This window comes from Melospiza georgiana, chromosome 2 (assembly GCF_028018845.1).
Source record: "Melospiza georgiana isolate bMelGeo1 chromosome 2, bMelGeo1.pri, whole genome shotgun sequence".
In the NCBI taxonomy this organism is placed as follows: domain Eukaryota; kingdom Metazoa; phylum Chordata; class Aves; order Passeriformes; family Passerellidae; genus Melospiza; species Melospiza georgiana.
Genome location: NC_080431.1, coordinates 33105966 through 33128257, shown reverse-complemented (window position 1 = coordinate 33128257; position 22292 = coordinate 33105966). Strand labels below are relative to the sequence as shown.

The window sequence follows — 22292 nt, the reverse complement described above, 5'->3', positions numbered from 1 at the left end:
GCAGCATTCCACAATTTATAAACATATTAAAAATAGCAAAAAAAGGTTACATATTTAAACTAGTTATTATCAAAACAAAAAGAAAAGGAAAAAAGTCTCCATTTTGGATTATCTCTAAAAGCTTATTTGTGGCTGCATCACCTCAGTTGGGCCCTCTTTTTAGCCCCTTGCAGTTTTCTATCAATATTACAGCAGTCTCTCCCTCTGCTTTCAAGTGTCTCCAACCAACATGTAGTTCCCCATTGCCACAAATCTCCCCAAAACAGCATGCCAGCTATGCAAGACTAAAACAAAATTTCATTTTTATTTTCCAGCTACACTTGCAGGAAAGAGATGTCCCTGAACAGCTTCTGTGCAGTCTTCTAAAGCCAGTATTTTTAATTAGGCTTCCCTGTCTTGCCCGACATTCCATGCCTCCTTTTTGCTCGGCTGAGGTGGGGCAAGAGCAGCTCTCTCTGTAGCTGCTTCAGTAAATGAAAACACTAGATTTTGCAGTATCTGGGCAGGTCAGCATATGGTCAGAAATGAGTTTCACAGCAGGCTGTTTTCCCCACCAGGCGATCTTAATGTGAAGAAGATCGAAAATCCCTACGAAGGGACGCGGAATCTTGTGCCAGGGAAGCAAGAGGCTGCACTTGGAAGTGGCTGTCAGTGCAAGCTTCACGCTATTTCCCTGTCAAATAATGGCTCATCCCCTCCTACAAACAGCTTTCCCGTAAAGCTTTTAATTTTATCTCCCATAGTAGGCATAAATGGGGTGAGCTCTGACTCGGTGAACTGAAAATGTAATGGGCTTGTCTCATCGCTTTATGGCCAAGTTTCATTCAATTACTATTGCAGAAAAGAACAGGATAGAGTTGAATCGAGTTACGCTAATAGATAATAAATGTAAACATAACTCCAAAGTGCCATTTACTGACTTTAAAGACTACTCCTATAGCAATCACCTTCGTACAGCTCTTGACAGAATCATAATGGTGATAAAACACATGGAAGCATAAGACTATTCAAACTCTTAACAAAGCCATGATAATACTAACAGTAAATGAGCAACTCCCATAAAATATCATTTAATAATCACGCCCTGATAAGGTTTAAAGTACATATCGCCATTGTTACATGAAAAAAACATTAAAGGGTTTTTTCTTTAACACGTGTAGCAACCTAACAGGTTTTAATTACCACACCTACTTCAGTGACGAGCTGTTCCACTCAAACACCCAAACATAATATTTACAACGTTGTGCGGTTGTTAAGGATCTTGATGATTGATGGAACCCATTGTGTTGCCATCTTAATAACAACAAATGCAAGTGATTACCAACACGGAAGAGAGAATCTGTGTTTTTATTTTACAACAAAAGGCTGTCCTATAGGGACTTCTTTTTCAACATAAACTAACAAACCTGTGCACATGTGACTGCCCTTTAGAGCTTGGCACAGAGAGTCAAAAACAAAGCCTCTGCTGCTTTAAGGACAATGCATTTTTTTGTATTAGCTTAAGAGAACATGAAAGCTGTCAAAAGAGCTGGTACAGTTTTTCACAACCCTGCAGAATTCATCTTGACCACAAGGATATATCTGAAAACTGCATCGGAAAGATAGGACAGATCTTGTTTCCAAAAAAAAAAAAAAAAAAAAGAAATAAAGAAAGCAATTGAGTCATTGAGTCAAATAGGAATACAATACATTTCCTGGCATTGCTACTGAATATTTATATCACTGACGAATGAGACTACAAACGAAGTATCTTAACATGAAGCTTTGCCTTGTTAACTGCATGATATGCCAAAACACCACCTACTGTAAATCACCCAGTTTAAGACCAGTATTTCTTGTTTAAACATGCTACTTGTTCAGCAGAATCACTTGTGTGAACAAGCATACATTAATGTACACTAACTAGAGCAGTTTCACTATCCATCTGATAAAGTATAATTTAACAACCTCATTATCAGCATTGTAATTTTCAGACTGCTGAAATACCATATTCGTTGCAAATATTATATGGTTGAAACACTGTAACAACATTGCCCATTTGACACTTCTGTCAGATAAAATGCAGATAGTCATTTGTGCATTGATGAACATGCTTTTAATCCTATAAAAAAACTTTCTCTGTCAAATTATAAGCGTTTCAGCAGTTGACTTATGAACACTATAATTAAAATCCTTATGCCTTAAAGAAAAACAAACTTCATTATAACAACAGCTTTCTTTCACATTTTAATCTTTTTATATTTGGAGTTTGCTTTCATGTGCTGCTATTAGCTATCAGTTCAGCGTGCCATTTCTGGGTGCCAAAACAAAAAAAAAAGTATTTCTCTCTCTAACCTGGTCAAATCTCAAAGTCTAGGTAAGTACCCAAAGGGATCAATGTTTATTTAATGCTTCCACAATGCATTTGTGGGGGAAAAAAAAAATCTGGTAATTTAACAGGTCAAGGACAAACATCATACAATTCAGTGCTTCCTGTTTCTAAGAAGGCCAGAAATGCTGCAAAGTCTGCCAAAATACTTCTTTTCCTCCTGTAACTGTCAAAACCAACAGTTTGAGGAGATACAATTTGGGAAAAAAAAAGCTGCACTTCTGTAGTGATTCTGGTTCAATTTAAATTTCAGGCAGATTCTCTAGAAGGGGAAGAGATTTCTATTTTATCTGAACAAATTAATGCATATCATCCATTCCTTCTTACAGCACCCATCAGCAAAGCAGCAGCAGGTTTCAGCTTCCTAAATTCAATGCAATTCAAAATTACACAGAATTTACACTACAACCACCATAACTGAAAATTATGCAGTTACACATTAGCATCACTTCTCTAATCTCTGTCCCTAAATCCCAGAAAAGAACAATTCATTTACAAACTAAGAAAGTAATCTCGAATCAAATCCTGAACCTTGTCAAAAGTAGGATCATCTGAACAATTCAGTAAGAAACTCATTTCAAAAGAGGCAAGTCCCCAATCAAGTCTTTGCTGCTGAAGTCTGGGTCCCTTTCACATAGCTTTATAACAAATCTGTTTTGAAGTGTTACAAACATCTTGGAAAAGAAATTAAAAGGAATAATGGCTGAAGAAGGTCTCCCTGGTGGGAGTCCTCTGACTCTAGAGGGTTATCTGACTTTTTGGCCACTATTTCCAAAAGCAAAGAAGTTCCTGAACTCAGCACTACATGAAGCTGAAAAGCTCATTGTGTAAAAGATCAGGAGAAAATACTATTCTTGCAGACAATTAAGACAACTGAATGGAACCACAGTACTATTGCTCAGCGGAGAGGTTGAAAATTTACTCCTCAAATATCATCTCTAAAAACACAACAGATGAATTTTGTTATCCTTCTAAGAAGCCTCTGTAATGCTCAACTGGGATAAAACAGATCATGCTGCCCTCTTGTGCTAGACATGCACAGGAATCAACCCCTTTTTATTCCCGCACACGACATGTGAAGAGCAATATATGAAGCATTCACTACGAAATAGAAAACGTCCACATCTCCCTACTTTACAGATGCTTTGACATTCATGTCATTCCCTTACTGGGATATGGGTAGAAGAGCAAAGGAAGTTTCCAGAGAGCCAAATTCTACACAAAAAAATAACTTCTGTGAACAAATGCATAGTCAGATGTAATAAAACCCAAAATACTAACAGTTCAACTACCCATCCAGCTTTCACAACAGTTGTGTAAGTGACACAGTAGAGATACCGGCTGATAAATTAGAATTTCAGTCATAAATAAATGGCAATTTTTTCTGCATGCTGGGTAAGACAATGTACTTTGGTCACTTAGGATTATCAGCTCAGTAGGGTTAAGCTAAACACTTAAAAAGGAAAGAGAAAGACAGTCATTTACTAATAAGGTTATTTCAGTGCAAAATATACAGTAAAGTTTAATTCTTTTTAGACCTATGCTGAATTTAAAGGTGAAATCTATGTACATACAAATATTTTTGGCTAGGAAGGGAGACAAGAGAAGGGTCCTTTGATTCCTTTTCTCTCTCTGCTATCCAATCCAGGTTCCAAAAATACATTTACTTTCTTCTATCATCTGGATAAAATGCTAGTTACTATTCCCTTTACAACCTACCCCTCCCCATATATTACTAATGCAATCTGTAAAGAGAGATCTTGGGCTTATGCCTAAACTGATTCACAAAGCACAATTTTTTTAGAAATAAGTCATCTCATTTATTCACCAAGACTGATTGGATCTACACTGTTGGGAGCTGACAGACATGTCATGATTCACCACGCATTTCCATTTCCTAATGTCGACTCCCCGATGCTCCTCGTTACTCTGCTTCCCCAATAAGCACTACCAAGAGCTTGGGATGTTTGTTTATTTAAGTTACCTACTCAACTCTGGAACACAGATCACCGCGTGTTAAAAATACTAGCCGTGGTATTTTTTAATTACTGATTCTCTTTTGATAAATGAAACAGCAAAATTCAGTTCAGCAACTGCTTCTGCTGAGGTCTTAGAGACCTCACACTAACACTGAGAACATGCTGGATGCTTAAATGACAGATCTGACATTGCAATATTAGCTTTGCTAATATGGGATACGATAACTAATAGTTTGGTTTAGCTATTACAACCAAAAGCTAGAAAAAAACACATTTAAAAACTTCAATTTCTTTTTAGTATGTCTTTCATGGGCATATTTAAAAAAAAGATGGGGAAAAAAATCCCGCCTCAATGCAAGAAATAGCATGTGAAGTTCTAAAAGGAAAATAAACAGTAAAAAACCCATGTAAATCAGACAATGAAATACAGATATTACAAACAGATTTCAGAACTGCTAAATGCTGCAATTCTGAAGGAGAACATTGTCTCATGTGTCATCTTTTTTCTTCTCTTTTTTCCTTTTTTCAAATAATGCAGAGATCAGAACAGAAGTACTTTTGCGTGCCATCCTGACCAAAAGAAAGATGAAGGGAAAGAAATACATGCATCCTGAAGTTAATCCTCTATTACAAAATATCTGTTGATTAACAGAAACACACATCTAAGTCACAACATTGTGTGAATACCAGCGACAGGCAGATTTAAAGAATGCCAATTTTACAACGCACTGCTAATTAGAGCTTCATAGTGTTACAAAGCAAACTGGTGTTACTCTACATTGTTGCTGATGTTTTCTCTCTAGTTCTTGGTTTGTTATTATGAACCAGATTTATGGGCATTCTTAGAAGATCACTCTGTATTCCCTCAAAAATGAAGTTACTGCATTTGCTGTGCACACATACGCAAGAGAGAAGAGGAAAACTGACACATCAGCACTAGGATTTCTTCTCATGCATGCGCTCTCACTAGCTCCCATTTCCTGAGCTTCCCTTCTAAACCTCTGCAGTGGCCTTGAATTTACATTTCCACACACTCACAGTACAAACAGGCCATGTAACACAGCCCTGTCTCCAGTTATAGGGGTGCTCTTTAAGATTAAATTGCACACATTTCACCCATCATATCATGGGCATGAACCTTTTCTCCACATAAATATCAACTTCCTGAAAATATTATTGTTTTCTCTGAAACAATAAAGCCATCCCTTTATTTCCTTACAATTAAATGCCTCCTGGTGCTACGAGAACAAGTCCATTTTTTTCCAAGGGAGTGGAGACCATCAGGTTTCTGATTCTCATGTAAAAGACAAACCTTTGGCTGGGCAATCAGTACCACCCACCTTCCCACTCTCTTCACTCTGCTCCAGCTTCTCTCTCCTTTCTTTTGAAGAACATAAGGATCTGGATCACAGTTTCACAAAATGCATTCACACACACTCAGCATATGGGAGACTCCCTGTGAAACTGCATCAGAACAGCAGGGCAAATACAGGTCCATGTACAACACCAAAGCTACAGCTAATTCATTGTTCTGTAAGCTGCACTTAAACACAGTAAGGTGAACCGTCAATAAGCAGGCAGAGTTTGAAATTGAAAAGGACTACATTGTAAAATTTGAGGTGTTTAAATAAAAATTTAGATTTAGAAAGTCTAAGTAAAAGAAGCAAAAGAACCCAACAGAAGTGCAAAAAAACCATCAAATTGTAATTGTCCAGAAATGGTACAATTTGTGCAATCAAGGAGATACATTAAATATTGAGGTTTGGTTTTTTTGTTGTTTTTTTTTTTACAATAAACTTACCTATAGGATTTCTGTCAAAAAACAAGACAGGGGCTTTCAAAATGGATTGAAACATTTTGTTGTGCAAATTCTGACCAGAATTGACAAGAACTTGAAACACCAGAAGACTTCTTATTATGCCAAATAGTATTGTAGCCACTGTTAAACCTGAAATAAAAAAAAAACCAAAACAAAAAACAACAACAGAACATGAATAGAGACTCCAAAAAGATATGGATATTTCAGGAGAAAAAAAGTTAAAAATAAGATTGCACTAAAACCAAATTCTCTGGACTTCTGCATATAGCAAGAATCCAAACTTAAGCCTAGGGGGACTCAGACTGAGTGCAGAACACAGATACACTTGTCACTAGCTTCAGTTACTATCACAGAATCAATTTAATCCATTTCTCTTTTTTCTGTTTGAAAGAACTGGTACTTCATAGAAATGTAGGAAATGTCTGTTAACCCATGAGATAAATGCATATTGAAACTTTCTGCATAACAGCATTACTAAAAAATTCATTTTGCAGTGCCATGTATAATTGCGGCTGGCACAGGTCACTGTGAAGATTCAACACTTGCCAGCAGGTATTAAACAAGTAATATATACATGGCTATTTAGACACAACCTTGAGTTACTCCCCATCAGTCCAAACCACTCATGCCATTCTTCCCCTTTTAAAACACACCAAATCACATAAATTATGTGTCCTTCACACTATGTAAGATGCATTCCTTATGCCATGAGAAGAAACAGTCCTTCTAGGGAACTGGTGAGCAGACTCTTTTGCTTCTCTTCTGGGCACGTCTCTGCTTACAAGACAAGGGTGCTATAGGGCAAAAAACTGAAATAAATAATGAGGTTGCTGTTGCTCTGTTTGCTGTGCATAATCTCCAATGTGGCTGCTCAAATTCCCTGCCAATGACAGTGAACAGTGAAGGTCTAAACCTTAGACTTAGCAGAGCTTTCAGGCTCTACGTGTTCTGCTTCAGAAAGCAGCACAGCTACCTCAGGTCTTGAGGACACGCTGAAGTTAGACCCCAACTACCAGCACAAAACCTTGCCTATTCTCAGGGCAGGTTAAAATCCTACACAATTCAGGAACAGCTATAGTAACAGTGGGAAAGAGGGAGGTTTTAAATTATGTGAAATGGTTAAGCTATCCCATATGCTTCCTTCTGTATCCTCCCAGGGAGTAAATAAAGGTATCATCACTATTTCATTTGTCTTCTTGCAGTTTATTGCTCACATTCTGGTGGCTGGGATGAGAGTTTTTTTGCCTTGTCCCAGCTGCTGTATCCCAGGCCAGGAGAAGACAATTTTTCCAAGAATAACTGCACATACCCAAACAGGAAAGCTGGGTCATGCAAAAAGGGAGCAGGAGAGGCATGAAGCAGGAGGCTGTGGCACAGCCCATTCCTAACAGCAGTCTCTGGGAGCAACACGAGGAGAGGGACCACATCCTGGAAACCCCACATGTCTGTACAGCTCTACTCAGGCCTGGAAGCTGCTGGAAGCTGTGGGTACAACCCCCCCAGAACAGACCTAATGGCTGGGGAGAAGGGAAACAAGACATGCTTCCAGTCCTTCACTTGGTCTGTCTCTGCTTTCCCTGTTCATGAGCTCAGAACCTCAGTATGAGAGAGACAAGGGCTCTTTGCATGTTTGCCTTATAGAAGAGGTGTGGAATTGGCACCCCATTTCTGGCCAGCAGTGCTCCCTATTACTCTTTGAAGAGCAATTTTACTCTTCAAAATCTTTGTTTCACAGAAGCAACAAGGACTAAGAATGAACTACTATAGTAGGCTTGTTTTTTCAAACATTGACAATCAGAAATAAAAATGTTAAATTGTTTTACTCTTTAGATTCTAAAAAAAGGTAAGTTGGATTAGTATGTATTTCCTGTAAAATGCACTACCTTTTTATAACTTTGTCAACTCCACTTACAATTTTGTGTAGATAAGTCAATGCTGCCTGTTCAACAATTGCAAATATTGAACAGAGTCAATTGTCATCTAAAAGTTTCAATATAAAGGTAGCTTTTGTTGTTCTGCTATCTAGAGCAAAATATTCCTTTAAGAATAAAATTTTCACTAATGTGGTTTAGGCTACCTGGTTAGAGAAAATGAAATTTGCCACATTTAATCACACTGCGCAGTCCACTGGAACAGTTCAGGAAATAAGACATTATATACACAGAGAAAATAAGAGCCAAGTTCATCTGGCTCCTAAATTGTTGCTTCCCAGGCCAAACACAATGTTTTCTGTCAGCCACTCAGATCACGTGGATTCCAGAAAACAAACTAAACAAAAAATCCTGCACCTATTCTCTCACCCATGGAGATGCTTCTGAATACATTCAATGCATATTCCTCTGGCACTCCACCTGTTTTCTCACACCAACCATTTACATCTCCATGAAGAAATTACCATGCCATATAAAACCATGCATCACTAAGAGTGTTAAACAGCAGAATCTGAGAGCATGCACATGATTCTTCTGTGGCAATTTTTACTACATCTCAGAGCAGTTTTTCAAGATGTTTGGATGCCTGAATGCAAGGATCAACGCCCTTTTCTGAATATTCAGAAGCATAATGCTACCTATTGAAATATATTGAAATGTTTTTTAACAACCTGCTTTGCATACCCATCTAGGATGCCTTTTAAAAGCTTGTTCTTTTTCTATGGCACTTCAGAAGAAATGTAGCCATGCCAAGTTTTAGAACAGCACAAAACAAAGATCCATTTCTAATCCCTCTTGCCATCCATATAATGACTGAAGATTTAGCTCAATTACTTACTAATATATAGACAATAACCCCAACCTTAATGTGACTGACTTTTCAGATACTCAATTCCTGATTTACTTTCCAAAATCCAGCCAAAGCAATTAAAGACTCTGCATTCAACCTATTTCTTCTGTCAGATTTATTTTATTTATTGCAATCTATTTAATCAGAAAACAAGACTCAGGCTTTTAATCTGTTAAGACATTGCTCAGTTACTGCTAGAAATCACATTCCCCCACGCATTGCTTTGCACCTCTCAATAATCTCTATCAGATAATAAATAGTTCTTAAGACACAAACATACACACACACATGCCTCTGCAATTACCTGCATAAATTCCCAAATAAAAGTTAAGGTCTAGATCAGGCACTTTTGTTCCATTATTTCCATTTGTTGTGAGATTCAACTTTTCTTGATGATTTGCCCTGTGGAAATGCACACAGAAGATAACCATCATAAAATAAGTGCATTTAGCTGTTTCTAGAATAAATTCTTTAGTTGAAATCTTTAGTTCAAAAGATCTCATGTATTGATGCTGTCATGCATCACAACATGAATAGATGCAATTACAGGCTACACATAGCATAAAGTGTTAATTTTTTCCCCCCAAACAAAGAAGTGGAAATCAGAGGAAGATCTGAAATATTCTAGAGCAGGTTCCATTCCTCTTCAACTAAACAAACAGCAATTGACTGAAAAGGCAGAAACAACCAGCCACTTTTTATCACCAACTTACCAGTATGAAAGCCACCAGTCCTGGAGCACATAGGCGACCTTGAGCAAAAGAAGCAAATACAAGAATCATCTCACAAAATTAAAAAAAAATTAGAAAATTAAATTTCCTTGCTATTCTTTCAAGCTCTCTGGGAAAACATCACATATTCAGAAAAGTATGCCATCCAGTCTTTCAAGACCAGCAGCAATTTGCCAAGCACATTAGAAGGTGCTCTACAAAGAAAGAAGTTACCTTAAATTACCTTACATGTTAGCAAGCTAAAGGAAAGCAATACACTTTAGCAAACAAAATATAGTAGCTCTACCTAATGTATGTTAATTGAACTTTAAAGAACTCATTTTCTCAGTTCCTAAATTTGCTACAAGAGATATTCCAAAATGCTTTTTGATTAACAAACTTTCTGATGTTACCAGTCCAGAAATTTGTGTTTACAGGAGATAATTACCAGAAACAGGGTTGAAGGAAGATGAGAGAGGAGAGGGAGGGAAAAACTCCTTCTGCCACCTTCCTTCTGTGACAAAAGGTGACTACAAACATGTAACAGGGTTATTATCTCAAAATACACTTCTGTTCATGTGAATCTGAAGTTGTGGGCAGTCTACTACAGAGATCTGATCTTGCTTAGCTAACTTTCCAACAGACTCAATTCAAGAACAAGCAAGAAGTAAGATGTTAAAATATATAGACTATTTTTTTACAGCCAAGAAAAATAATTTCCATGAAATGAATTTGAGCCTTCTCAGCAAAAAACAGAGAAAAAGGTTCACGAAAGCTATCCTCACTCAGCTTCCTCAGCTCACCATTGCTTTCAGTAAGTTTGTAAATAACTTTGTTTAAAAACTCATCTACATACCTGCTACAGTCTGCATCACACAAAATATTTGCCTATGCTCTTCCTTCCTTTCTCATTCTGCTAAACAGTGACCCTCCACCTAAACTTTTCACATGATCTGCACTTAACAACAGGTGAGCTGCTCTTTGAACACTTCTGTCAGGCTCTTGTCCTCCCACACCCAGTACATCTCTTTACCCTCCTCAACTGGAAACACTCTGTTTTTTAACACCACTTTTATACACCTTATTATTTTCTTCTATTTCTAAACAAAGTACACTGGCTTATAATTTTCATGCCATGTTGTCACCAAAATAATTATTTTAGTGAGGTATTAAAATTATTGGAATAAGGATCAGTATAAGACCTCTCAATGCTGTACCAAAAATTCCATGCTGACACTTGGGTATGCTACAAAATTATTAAAGAACACCCAAACATTTTAGACTAAACATTACAGCACCAAGTATGCACCGTATTAAAAAAAAAATAAAAATAGAGGGGAAAAATATCTCACAAACCCAAAATACATTCAATACTATTTGTGGCTTCCAACAACTTACCTGTGCCAAAATATTAAATAATAAGAGTATAAAAATCACAAAGTAGTTTGCTCCTGCAGAGAAGTATTTTCTGTAAACTTTAAAGCTTATTTTTCCCTCATGTCGACTCTCCTCTGGCACTGCAGCCAGTGCATTTTCACCCTGAAAGAAAGTCCATAGAATAAACCCCATCAATCTTGTAGTTACAGATTCAGACTAAGCCACTAGGTTCAAAACTAGCCAACAATTAAACAAGGAGATAAAGTGATTATGCATATAAAAACTTTAAATATTGAACTACAGCTATGACAAAAAAATTAGTCTCAGTGTCCCAATACTGAAAAATCTACTCTGCGAAGCAACACTTCAAGGATTTTATTTGGCATTGGCTCACCAAATATACCACAACTTCATATATAGCCAGAAATATTTACTCTGGCCACTATGTGGGTTCTTTTTTTCTTATATAGCACATTCGTGCATAACAGCTCCACAAATTAAGGCCTTCACTCAGGGAAGATTCTGTTTTCAGAAAGCAAATGTGGGCAACCTTTCCTTCCCTGAAAAGCATTTAAGGTAAATACTCTTCTTACAAGTATGTACCATAATCAACCAATCTATACTTGAGACTTACAAATTATCAACAAAGTTCTAATCATCTCCTTGTAGATAAGAACAAAGCATCTATTAATAGGGAAAATAACTGAAATGACAAATGGGAAGTCATAGTAAGCAAACAATGGATGGGGGACGCTAAAAAACAGAGAAGGAAAAAATGATTCAGGCATAAAGAAGGTAAAAGAACTATACAAATTAATAAAATCAGGAATCTTTTAAAATTTTTACAGTATATGCAATATAAAAACTAGTGGCAATTAGTGGATATGTAACAGTTGATTTTGTTGCCGCAAGGCATGGCTGTACAAAAGCAGTGGAATCAAGAGACCTGATAGACATAAAAAGAGAAATGCAAGCTACAAATCCATAGAAGGTGAGAAGCCTATATTTCTTTTTGTTTCTCCAGCCACCACACCTTCCCACTTCTCCCCATCCCCATTCAACAGTATTGATGCTGCTAAGAAGCTTGGTACACCTCCATAAATTTAAGAGAATTTATGACTGGAATTGCCACTGGGGCATTAATTATGTAAGTTCACTGCTTTGGAGCATAAAACCATTCCTCAAAAAGGCATTAAAAAGTCCATAGCTTTTTTTTTTTTTTTTTTTTTAATCTCACTGCTTTTCACCATAGAGAAGAAATAGAGATAATATAGACCTACAGCATAGGGGTGACACGCATCAGGGACATACAGGGAATGCTTGTTCCATGGATGCAGTGCTAGCACAAGCCTAGCAGGGTTACAGGGAGCCTGCACTGATTGATGGGAATGCAAACACACCAGCAGAAGGCAACCTCTGGTACAGAAACTTCAGGGTTGCTTTTGCATTGGGCAGGCCAAGAGATAAGGAGGCACCTGGAAGTCACACTGGCACCCTACAAAGCCTTCTGTTTCCACCACCAAAAGGGCTGCAGAGAGCAAGGCAGCAGCGTCCCAGGATCACCCCCGCAGGCCAGCTCAAGATCATGTGGGTATGTTTATGGGCATGTTGATGCCAGCCATGCAAACACAGACTTTGCATAAAGCCACAGCTTCTACATGCACTTCCCAGAGCTCAGGACTTCAGGGAAAGTGTTCATTTCAGTTCAACACTGCACAAACACACCCAATACAGTGGGACTGGTCCTTTACAGCACTGCTGTCAGAGGGCAGGCTGAAAGAAGCACAGTGTGGTGGCTCTGGACTCACACAAGGAATGCTCCCAGCACTCAGCAGAGCTGATGCTGAACTGCACAGGCTGACTCTGCTGGGTTTGAACAGCCCCACGCTCAGCTGTGAGCTGCCAGCCAAGCACAGCCGGGCAGGTTCTCCACAGGCGAGCTCTCACCTGATAATGCAATTCAGTAATCCCTGAAATCCCAATGCTGCAGGGAAAGCCCATATCAAAATTTAAGTTAAAAACCAGCCAGACAAGAATCAAGACACCTCTCTCCTCTGAGCACTCACAGGTGGTTGTTCCACAGCTCCATCTTTCTGCGAGGGGACGGACGAATCCTGGGACAAGACAGAGGACTCCGAGAAGGTTCGGTTCCGGGCAGACTTCAGGTTGGGGGTTCCTGGAACTGACAGCTGCTCTACCACCTCCTCATCTTTTTTCAAAAGGGAAGCAAAGTCGATGCCAGATTTCTGGAACTCTGCATAGGTACCTTTCCCCACCATTTTACCCTACAATCAATACAAAGTTTTAGTACCTTCATTATATACTTTGCATAAAGGACAATTTTTCTTACCAGTCCTTGCTCCCTCTGGGGTTCTGCAGTTGCTGGGCACACATCCCACTGCAGTAACTGAGCTGAAGCCTCTATGAGTTCCTCACTTAGAGGAGCAGAAACAAGCTCTTTAAGCTCTGACCAGAAACCTTGTAGCAGCTAACAGGGCCAACAAACAAACAGGATGAGAACAACCTCAGTTACAGCCAGGGGAGAATCACTTCCCTGGAGAAGCTGTGGGACATGCCAAGCCCTGCAGCTTCAGGACAACCTATTAAACCACACACACAACCATCAGTCTTTTTATATTGCTCCATCCCAGGGGAAAACACCATCTCCATTTTCTGATCCTCACAGAACCTTACAAGGAGCAACACTGGCCATGTCCACATTTCTTTCAGCTCTACCACAAACTCATTTCTCAAGAGCTACTGAAATTTTTCAAGCAATCTGAAAGTAAAAGAGGAACAGTGCCCTTTTGCACCATTGTGATGTGTCAGAAGTAATTTCAAATATTTCACTACCCAATCTTAAAAAAAAAAACAGGAAAAAAAGCCCCAACTGCAGTCCTTGCATTTCCCCTCTGTCGCTCAGTATCTGGTACAATAAAGATGGGAAGGAGCCAGTGTACTGAAGGCATGCTCATTCTCAAAAGCATCTGAGACTATGTCTCAGTCTTAATTTAAAAATTGATTTGTTGCAAAATTAACACAGTTCTTAATTCACGCAGAAGTGTAAGGAACAAGAACAAAAGCAAAACATTAACACAGTCTCAGAGTGTATTAAATTTGAAGGAAGGGAAGGCTAAAACTTTTATTTCAAAACCAGACAAAGTGTTTGAAGAAATAAGTATTACTAATGCAAGATCATTTACATGCATGACAAAATTCCGCAACAGATTTTTCAGGGAAGGTATTCCAAGAAAAATAAACTTATTAATAATTGTAAAACTTGATATGTAGTCATAAGTAGACAGAAAATACACTTACAAACTAAAAATTAAAACCTTTTTCTTCCTTTCTTAGATTAATAAGGATAATGAAAAAATATAAGTATAGATATTAAAATCACTTACATCCTTTAAAATTAGAATCTGATTTGCAGCATGGAGATATTGCAACTGGTGAGTGACCAAAACAGAAATCTTCTGACGTAAGGCTTGACAAATACATCTGCAAAGAGATGGAAAGATTAATGAAAATTAAATGTCCTAGAAGACTTTATTTCTTTCTGGAAAACCTCTTCTATTCAATTTCTCAGTTTTTAAAATAAGACGATGACCGTGCTTACTAGATTTACGAAAACTATATAAAACCTTAAGAAAACATGTTCCTCATTTAATTTCTTAAGTTTTCAAGCTAGGGAAAATATATATAATTATTTCTGATCTACAAAAAAAGAGGAGGCAATAAGACATTTCATTAAAGTTGTCTTAAACATTCTTGCAACAAATGCCCATGTCATAAGCTGAATTGCAAATTTTTAAAAATTATTCTAAAGGAAAGAGAAAGAAGGGCAAGATACTGTGGAAAATTATGGAGAAATGGAGTCAGTAAAAGTATGTCTTCTTTGAGAGAAGCTTTCAGACCAGCTGTAACACTGAGCCACAGAGACTCTTCTGGAGAATTACAGAGTACTACTGATTTAAGGAAAAAAAAACTCAAAACATTCCAAAATAGTCCATAAGTGTTTATTTTTCCAACAGGCTCACTAAGGCTTAGTTTCATCATCCATCTACTTTTAGAAATGCTGTTCTGTATGATTGAAGAACAACAACCAGGTGAAAAGCCCAATTCTAAGCGAATGACGATCTGAGGTGTGTCCCTTTCTCACTGATGAGACAGAGAACCCACTGAAAGCCTTCTCAGCAGGGGATGTGACTGGCCCAAGAGTTCAGACATCTGCTGGAGCCAGCCCAGCACTGCCACAACATATTTATCTGTCTTTTAAAACCCAGATGGTTCACCTTCCCTGGGACTGTCCACTACTCTTCAGAGGCACACTTGGTTAGACTGTGAGCTCACTTCATGCATGACAACAGGACAAACTGCTGCACCAACTCCACTGTCACATTTATTACATGCACAAGCACACACACAACTATGCACACAGTCACACCAGATCCAGACAGAGAACACCGCAAGAACACTCCAGCCTCTCTGGAGTACAAGAAAACGCGAGATGAAGGGACTGTGAAAGTTGCATCCTCTTCCCCAACTAAGAATCAATTTAAACGTAAAAATGTTCCTGGCAGAAGTTAAATGGGTTCTTCTCCATGTTTAAGCTAAACAGAAATCGCAACACCCTTGAAAATGTATTCCAGGGACAAGCTACCCTTGCCGCCATAATTTTTTTCTCTGAAGCTCAAGTTTAAGTCCTTTGATGCAATTTCAATCCATTTCATCCCCAAGGGCCCCTAGACCAGTTCATTCCTGTGTACAAGGTCCCTTCATACTTGAAGTCCTCCAGACATGAAAGAAAAACAAATAAAAGTAATAAAGAAGTCTCCCAAATAGACTTTTCTTTTAAGTTGCAGATAGCTTTCTATTTTGCCTCCCTGCCCTGGACCTGAATGTTCCTGACTACCTATACTGGAGTATGAAGCTGGTCTATACATTTTTTGAAGGGCACAAAATTGAAACATTATTTCAACTGAGACCTTACATCTACAAAGCATAACAGGAGTATTATTTTAGTTGTACTGCCACATACAGCACTAGTCATAAATACCAAGGTCCCATTTCCTTAACAAGAGCATGACATTGCTGAGTCATACTGGGTTTGCCATCTACAACACTCTACACCTCCTTTTCCACACTACTGCTCCCTGCTCGTGTACCTTCATGGACTCAACATGTAGCACTTCACCCTGCTGCACGCACCTACTAATTCACATCCCACAGCCAAAACATCATCAGAAATACCAGAATCGGGACAGACCTCTCTAGAAACTACACTCTTCCGATTCAACAAAAATAAGCGAAGAGTATTTTAAGTTAACAAACTTAAGTAACAGGATGATATAACTCATTTGAAAAACCCACTGCACTTTGACAGCAAACTGCTACAGAATTAAAAAATAATTAGCTTGAGCTTTGATAGTGCAGAGCATGAAGCAGGAGACACTGAGAAAGGGGCCCACAACAACACAGCGCTCCCCTATGCACAGGCAGAGTCTTTGCACTTTGTGCATACAAATCCTCATTTGTTCTTCCCTCCCTATCAGTTCTGCTTTTCTTTGACACAAGTTTTTCTTCAATCTTTTTTAAGTTTTTATCTCCAAGAACCAGCTTTCTTTCACCTCTGCAAAATGTCTCTTCTTTAATGATTCTACTTTCTTCCTTACCATTCTTTCTCCCTCTCCTTTTTGGAAGTTTGCACACAATTTTAACTTTACTCTAGTTAATACTTGTATTCATTTCAATGAAAATAACCACTGAAATGAAATTAAAGCACATGCATAAGTGCTCACAGGCATAAACCCTTTGTTACATTAATTTACTTCCTATATTTGTTTTCCTCTCCCTTCCATTTAAATTTAAGCAGTTTAGGGAGAACAACCCCCCAGTTAGTTTTGCACATTTCAAAATATACAAAATTTTAAAAAAAACGTACTATGCTTGCTAGAGACAAAAAAACCCCATACCCTACACATTCTACTCTGCTGTCTCTTTTTCTACTCTGCTTCTTCTGCTTCTATGCCTACCTTGATAATGATTTATCTCCATCTCATGACAAGTCCCAGTCACACATAAATACGACTGGTCCACAAAATCCATTTACCTATTCCAGGCATCAGGTAGCACTGGATGGCTGGAGAAAGTACACAGGGAGATTCTTCCTCTGGCATCCATTTCCAGCCTCCAGAGTCCATATATTAGGAACTTTCTGAGCCAGAGATCCTGGTGTTTCAGAACTTTTTCTATGTGAATTTTGTCTGATACTAGGAATGATGTGCATACCACTCCCAAGAACCATGACAACTTTAGGTCTTTTAGGCCTTATTTTAAAAGATTTCTAAACTGTCCTGCAACTCTGTCTACTCTCACAAGCACAGAAGAGAGAGAGAGAGAGAGAGAGAGAGAGAAAGACAGAGAGAAAGACAGAGAGAGAGAAAGACAGAGAGAAAGACAGAGAGAAAGACAGAAAGACAGAGAGAAAGACAGAAAGACAGAAAGACAGAAAGAAAGAAAGAAAGAAAGAAAGAAAGAAAGAAAGAAAGAAAGAAAGAAAGAAAGAAAGAAAGAAAGAAAGAAAGAAATCAAGCTGATAATCAACTGAGACTTGAACACAGCTCCTGTCACTGAAAAAGATACACAGGAAGTAACAATACCTAGAGAAAGGCATGCCCCAATAGACTGATGAAATATAAATCCCACTCTTAAAAACATGACTTTTGAGTCAATACTGCTGGTGGGACACAATTTTATCTCTATCTAAAAGTGATCTGAAACAATATGATCTATAGGAATATATAAATAAAAAGGGAAAGTAGGAAATTCCTTGAGATCCAAGTGCAATTGAACGATTTTCTTAGAAATCCCCATCTGCTCCAAACTTCACCATACAAAGAAATGTGCTCCTGGATCCGTGATGGCTGTCCCTCATTTTGAAACTAGAGTTCTCAAACTATTGGATTTCTTAAAAGTGAATTAAAAGCTATTGTTATTTAAATAAATATAAAACAAAGGCATCTTTTCATATCCAAATACGTAAAAAAACATATAACTATACTGGCAACCCCCCCCGGCAAAAGGCTGAAGCATGCCTACTATTAACTAACCAGAACCCACAGGAAAAAAGGACAACAAATAACACAAAAATAGGAACTCTTCACTTTATACCTTCCAAGGAATCTGACCAGGAAAGAGGAATTAATTGAAAAACTGCCTTTATCTACTCCATCATCCACAGAATTACTTGTCTGAATCACGAAGAAATTCTTAAGAGCCAAAGTCCTTTATTAATAATATCATGGTCTCTTTTCCCACTGGAGCTATGCTACTTGCATTCTTTCTCATTTGAAAACTATTTATATATTTTAAACTACTTACTGCAGTAGCTGAATAGAATACAGAAAAGCAGCAAATGTAATGAACCAGCCACCCACATGCCATAGCTTTGGGGAATTACTAGGAACATACCTATCTTTGTAAACACATACACTAGACACTTGTAAAAAAAATAAACTTTAACATAAAATTGCAAGAAAAAAAAAGAGTGAGTGAACTGAACAATATCCACTTCAGATTCTCATTAAAAAATCCCCTGCTTCTTCCATCTCATCCATTGTTTTAAGCCTCGTGGTTTGGACTCCTGGGGGAGCAGCCTGCATGAAGTGGTGTTTTGGACATTCCTCAGCACCATGTTCTAAGAAATCATTCTTGCCCAAGTGCTCTCTGTCTTCTCCACATTTCTAGCACTATTCAGGAAGCACTAAAGTACATGCCTTGCCTTGTTTCTCAAAGCAACTTACTTAACATAATGCTCTCCCCATTACCCCCAGTACCTTTACAGATTCCATGGAGGCCTCAGAAGACAACTTCTGTTTGTAATAAACTCCCCCTAAAGTCTTGTGTAGGGAGGCGTTGCTTGGTTTTCCTTCCCAGTACTACTACACCCAGCCCATTTTCTTAAAAATGCTTTCATTCTACTTCTTTGTGTTTTGCTCAATCTGATCTGGAGTTGTGGAGAAAAAATGAAAGTACAGAAACAACCCCAGCTATTTGTCTGAGTTTCAAATTCTCTGAGATAACCTCTTTATTCCTCCTCATCTTCACACGCTTATCAGCAAAACACAGTGCAATGGCTTCTATCTCCTCTATAGTTTTGCACATGCAAAAAATCCACATTTGCAGGTTTGCAGTAGAATGTAGATGCTGCCAGTGTCACAGCTCACATGAAAAGTAGAGCAAGCTGAAGAGGCAGCCTGCCCTCCTCCACAAGGCACCAGGGCACTTTCTCATCTCCCTCTTCAAGAAGAGACCTTAAGGCTTCAGGGAGAGACAGGTTAACAGCTCAGGTGGGTGCACTTTCAGAACTCAGGCACTGATAGAGTCAGATGCTGGAGTTGCAGAGAGATCTTGTGCAGAAACAGAAAAGCAGCAGATGAAGCCTAGAAAGCTTCAACGGGCATTAAAGGAATTTGATAGTGCACGTGAACTACAGAGGTGATGAACTCCATCTATCAGTCGTGGCAGCTGAAAAATGAACATAAAGCCCATGCAGCATAAAACTCTTACTCCACACCAGCAGACAGAAACAAACAATAGCCTTTTGAAAACATCAGTAAAATAAAGCAACATGTTAAAGGAATTTCAGAGGGTCCAGATTTGAAACTGCCAACATCAACAGGATGTACAGTTTTCAAATTTAAATACTAAAAGCTTCCCTGTATGGGGAAAAAAAGAACATTCATGCCACTGCACTCAGTGCAATTTCTATGACCATTTCTGCAAGATTTCTGCAAGTTTTTATGATTATCTAGGGGAGGACAGGAGAGAACAACAGTAAAATCAAATTAATTCATGTATTTGGAGCATGGAATTCAAAGGATGCAAGTATGCTAAACAAAACACATTTGCTGAAGGCCTGAACCAAAGACCACTGAATTTCACCAACAGAAGCTTCTTCTAGTAAATTCTAGATTATACCTTTTAACATAGAGAGCTGCAAGCTGTGAAGAAGTAAGGACAAAACACTGGCTGGGACTAACCAAATTATTCTGCAACTCACCTATGTGCCTTAGATTAGACAGTGTCAGAAGGATGGAGAAGAAGAAACTCACTGAAAAGGAAACCTGACTTTTAATGAACTCTCCCCTGTTTCTTTGGAAGTGGGGAAAGGTCCAGCATCCCCCTCTTACATAGTAAATTTATACATTCGCTTTCCCTCTACTTCTGCTCTCTGCTGTCTGCTCTGCAGGCCACATGCCCTGTTTCGCCTACCCAGGAGAAACTTCAAGAATCAAAATTAAAAATTATTCAACAGTCTAAGACAGTTCTCTCCTCTCCTTTAGCCAGTTGAATTAAGTGCTTATTACTAGCTAGTAAAGTTGTAGCAAACTAAAAAGAGATTTAAAATCCCACCCCATTTTATTCTTCACTCACTACTAATATTCGTAAACCCCATTATTCATAAACCCCAATACTCATGTATGAAACTCAATATTTTCCTTAAGAAAATGGCAGATATTCGCTTAAGAATATTTCTATTTATAGTATCTCCAAAACAGATTTTTACAGGGCTTTTAAAAATAAAGAACAAAGTCAACAAAACATAGAGGGGAAGTAAAAAACCCTGTATCTTCCAATTACATAAAATAGGGGAAAAACAAATCAGAAAGCGAATGTACAAAGTTTTGTGAAGAAATCCATGTCCTCAGAAATGCTGTCCCAAGTTTTTTGATAAGGAATTACAATAAAACAGTTGCATTTTATATTAAAATAAAGCAGTAACCTACTTTTCAAACAAATGTCTTCCAACTTCAGAATCTACTGCACTCAGTGGGTCATCCAAAAGATAGATGTCGGCATCTTGATACACGGCTCTGAAAGGTTTGAAGAAATGTCAGTATAACAAAGTCTTACATCAGTTCACTTTAGTCACTGGAATCTGACAATTTATAAATTTTAGAAATAGCAAAAACCACTAGCCTGGCCAGATTTACACGCGCCTTCTGTCCCCCACTCAGAGTAGCTCCACGATCTCCTATTACTGTTAGGTCACCATTTGCCATTAATTCCAAGTCCTGTGAATGTGAAAGAACAGATAAAAATATTTTTAAAATCATTTTAACTTCAAACACTGACAAAGCTGTTTCAATGTTACATTTCTTATTTGAAAAGTACTAATGTAACACATTAAAATATAAGGTTTCATACTGAATGTAATATCTGTAGTTGCTTTATGACTCTGTACTTTCAGCAAAGGGTAATTGAGAAAGCAGAAAAAATAGATGAGATCCCAAAGTTCACTTTTTCTACAGCTGTGCCAAAGCAAAGTGCACTACTATCTTTAGTCTTGCAAGGAATATTTATTGGCGATTCAGAAAATCAAATAAAATACCTAACAGTAAAGTTATTAAGCTTTTATTTGAACAAAATTAGCTGTCACAAAAAATAAAAACTGCACTAATTATTATCGGTAAATTATCTTGCCAATATCCCTAAAAAACAGATTGTTTTTATTCTTACTGAAATGTATTCAGGAAAAATAATTACAACATTCATCACACAGATTTGGGACTTCAGTATTGTGGATAAAACAACAAAATTACACAGTGTTGTATGTCATATTATCATATTTCCTATTCAGGAAATACAGAAGTTTTACATTAAGCTACAAAACATATTCTGAAAGCTTATTCACAGCTTTTATAAGACACATAAATTTGCAAGAAAACTATAAAAGCAAATCTACCATCAATATGAAGTGGGGATTTTTAAAATGCTGTTTGCTGTCTTTTAAAGTCATTAAAGCCTTAAGTTTAGACAACAGCATGACTGAATATCAGCAGGAGACACTAAACTCTATCTGCCAAGTGTAAAAATCTTGCAAAAAACGCTCACTACAGTAACCATCTGCTTTTCACCTGTGTCGCTGCTGACAGAAATATCATAACATGCTGCACAAAACCTTTTTAGCTGCCAAGCAAAATGTCTGCTTCTTGACAAATCTGGCTTAATCCTCTTCTATATCTCATGTCACAAACTCCTTTGCACACAAACCTTTCAAATATATTTTTCATAAAACTACTTGGGTTCAGCAAGTTCTCCAGTACATAGGCCTAAGGTTCTTTTGACAGCTGTTTGCAATGCATAATATACAGCAAACACAACATTGATTTCAAAGGAAAGCATACAGGATATTTATGAAACTAAAGCCACAAAGAGTGCTAGCTTGATCATTTGTTTTCTGCCTCTTACTG

General features: G+C 37.9%; 1 protein-coding gene across 2 annotated transcripts in view; it reads right to left on the bottom strand.

Annotated features, from left to right (window-relative positions):
- The window catches only part of ABCC4 (ATP binding cassette subfamily C member 4), a 142031-nt gene that overhangs the window by 83834 nt on the left and 35905 nt on the right, over positions 1–22292 (bottom strand). For both annotated transcript variants that reach the window (XM_058018983.1, XM_058018984.1), the window contains exons 12-19: positions 21019–21113; positions 20826–20912; positions 14439–14535; positions 13101–13319; positions 11056–11196; positions 9661–9698; positions 9252–9349; positions 6149–6295 (exon numbers count right to left, since the gene is read on the bottom strand). In XM_058018983.1, coding sequence (XP_057874966.1) covers positions 6149–6295; positions 9252–9349; positions 9661–9698; positions 11056–11196; positions 13101–13319; positions 14439–14535; positions 20826–20912; positions 21019–21113 — 922 coding nt within the window. The remainder of the gene's footprint in view (positions 1–6148; positions 6296–9251; positions 9350–9660; positions 9699–11055; positions 11197–13100; positions 13320–14438; positions 14536–20825; positions 20913–21018; positions 21114–22292) is intronic.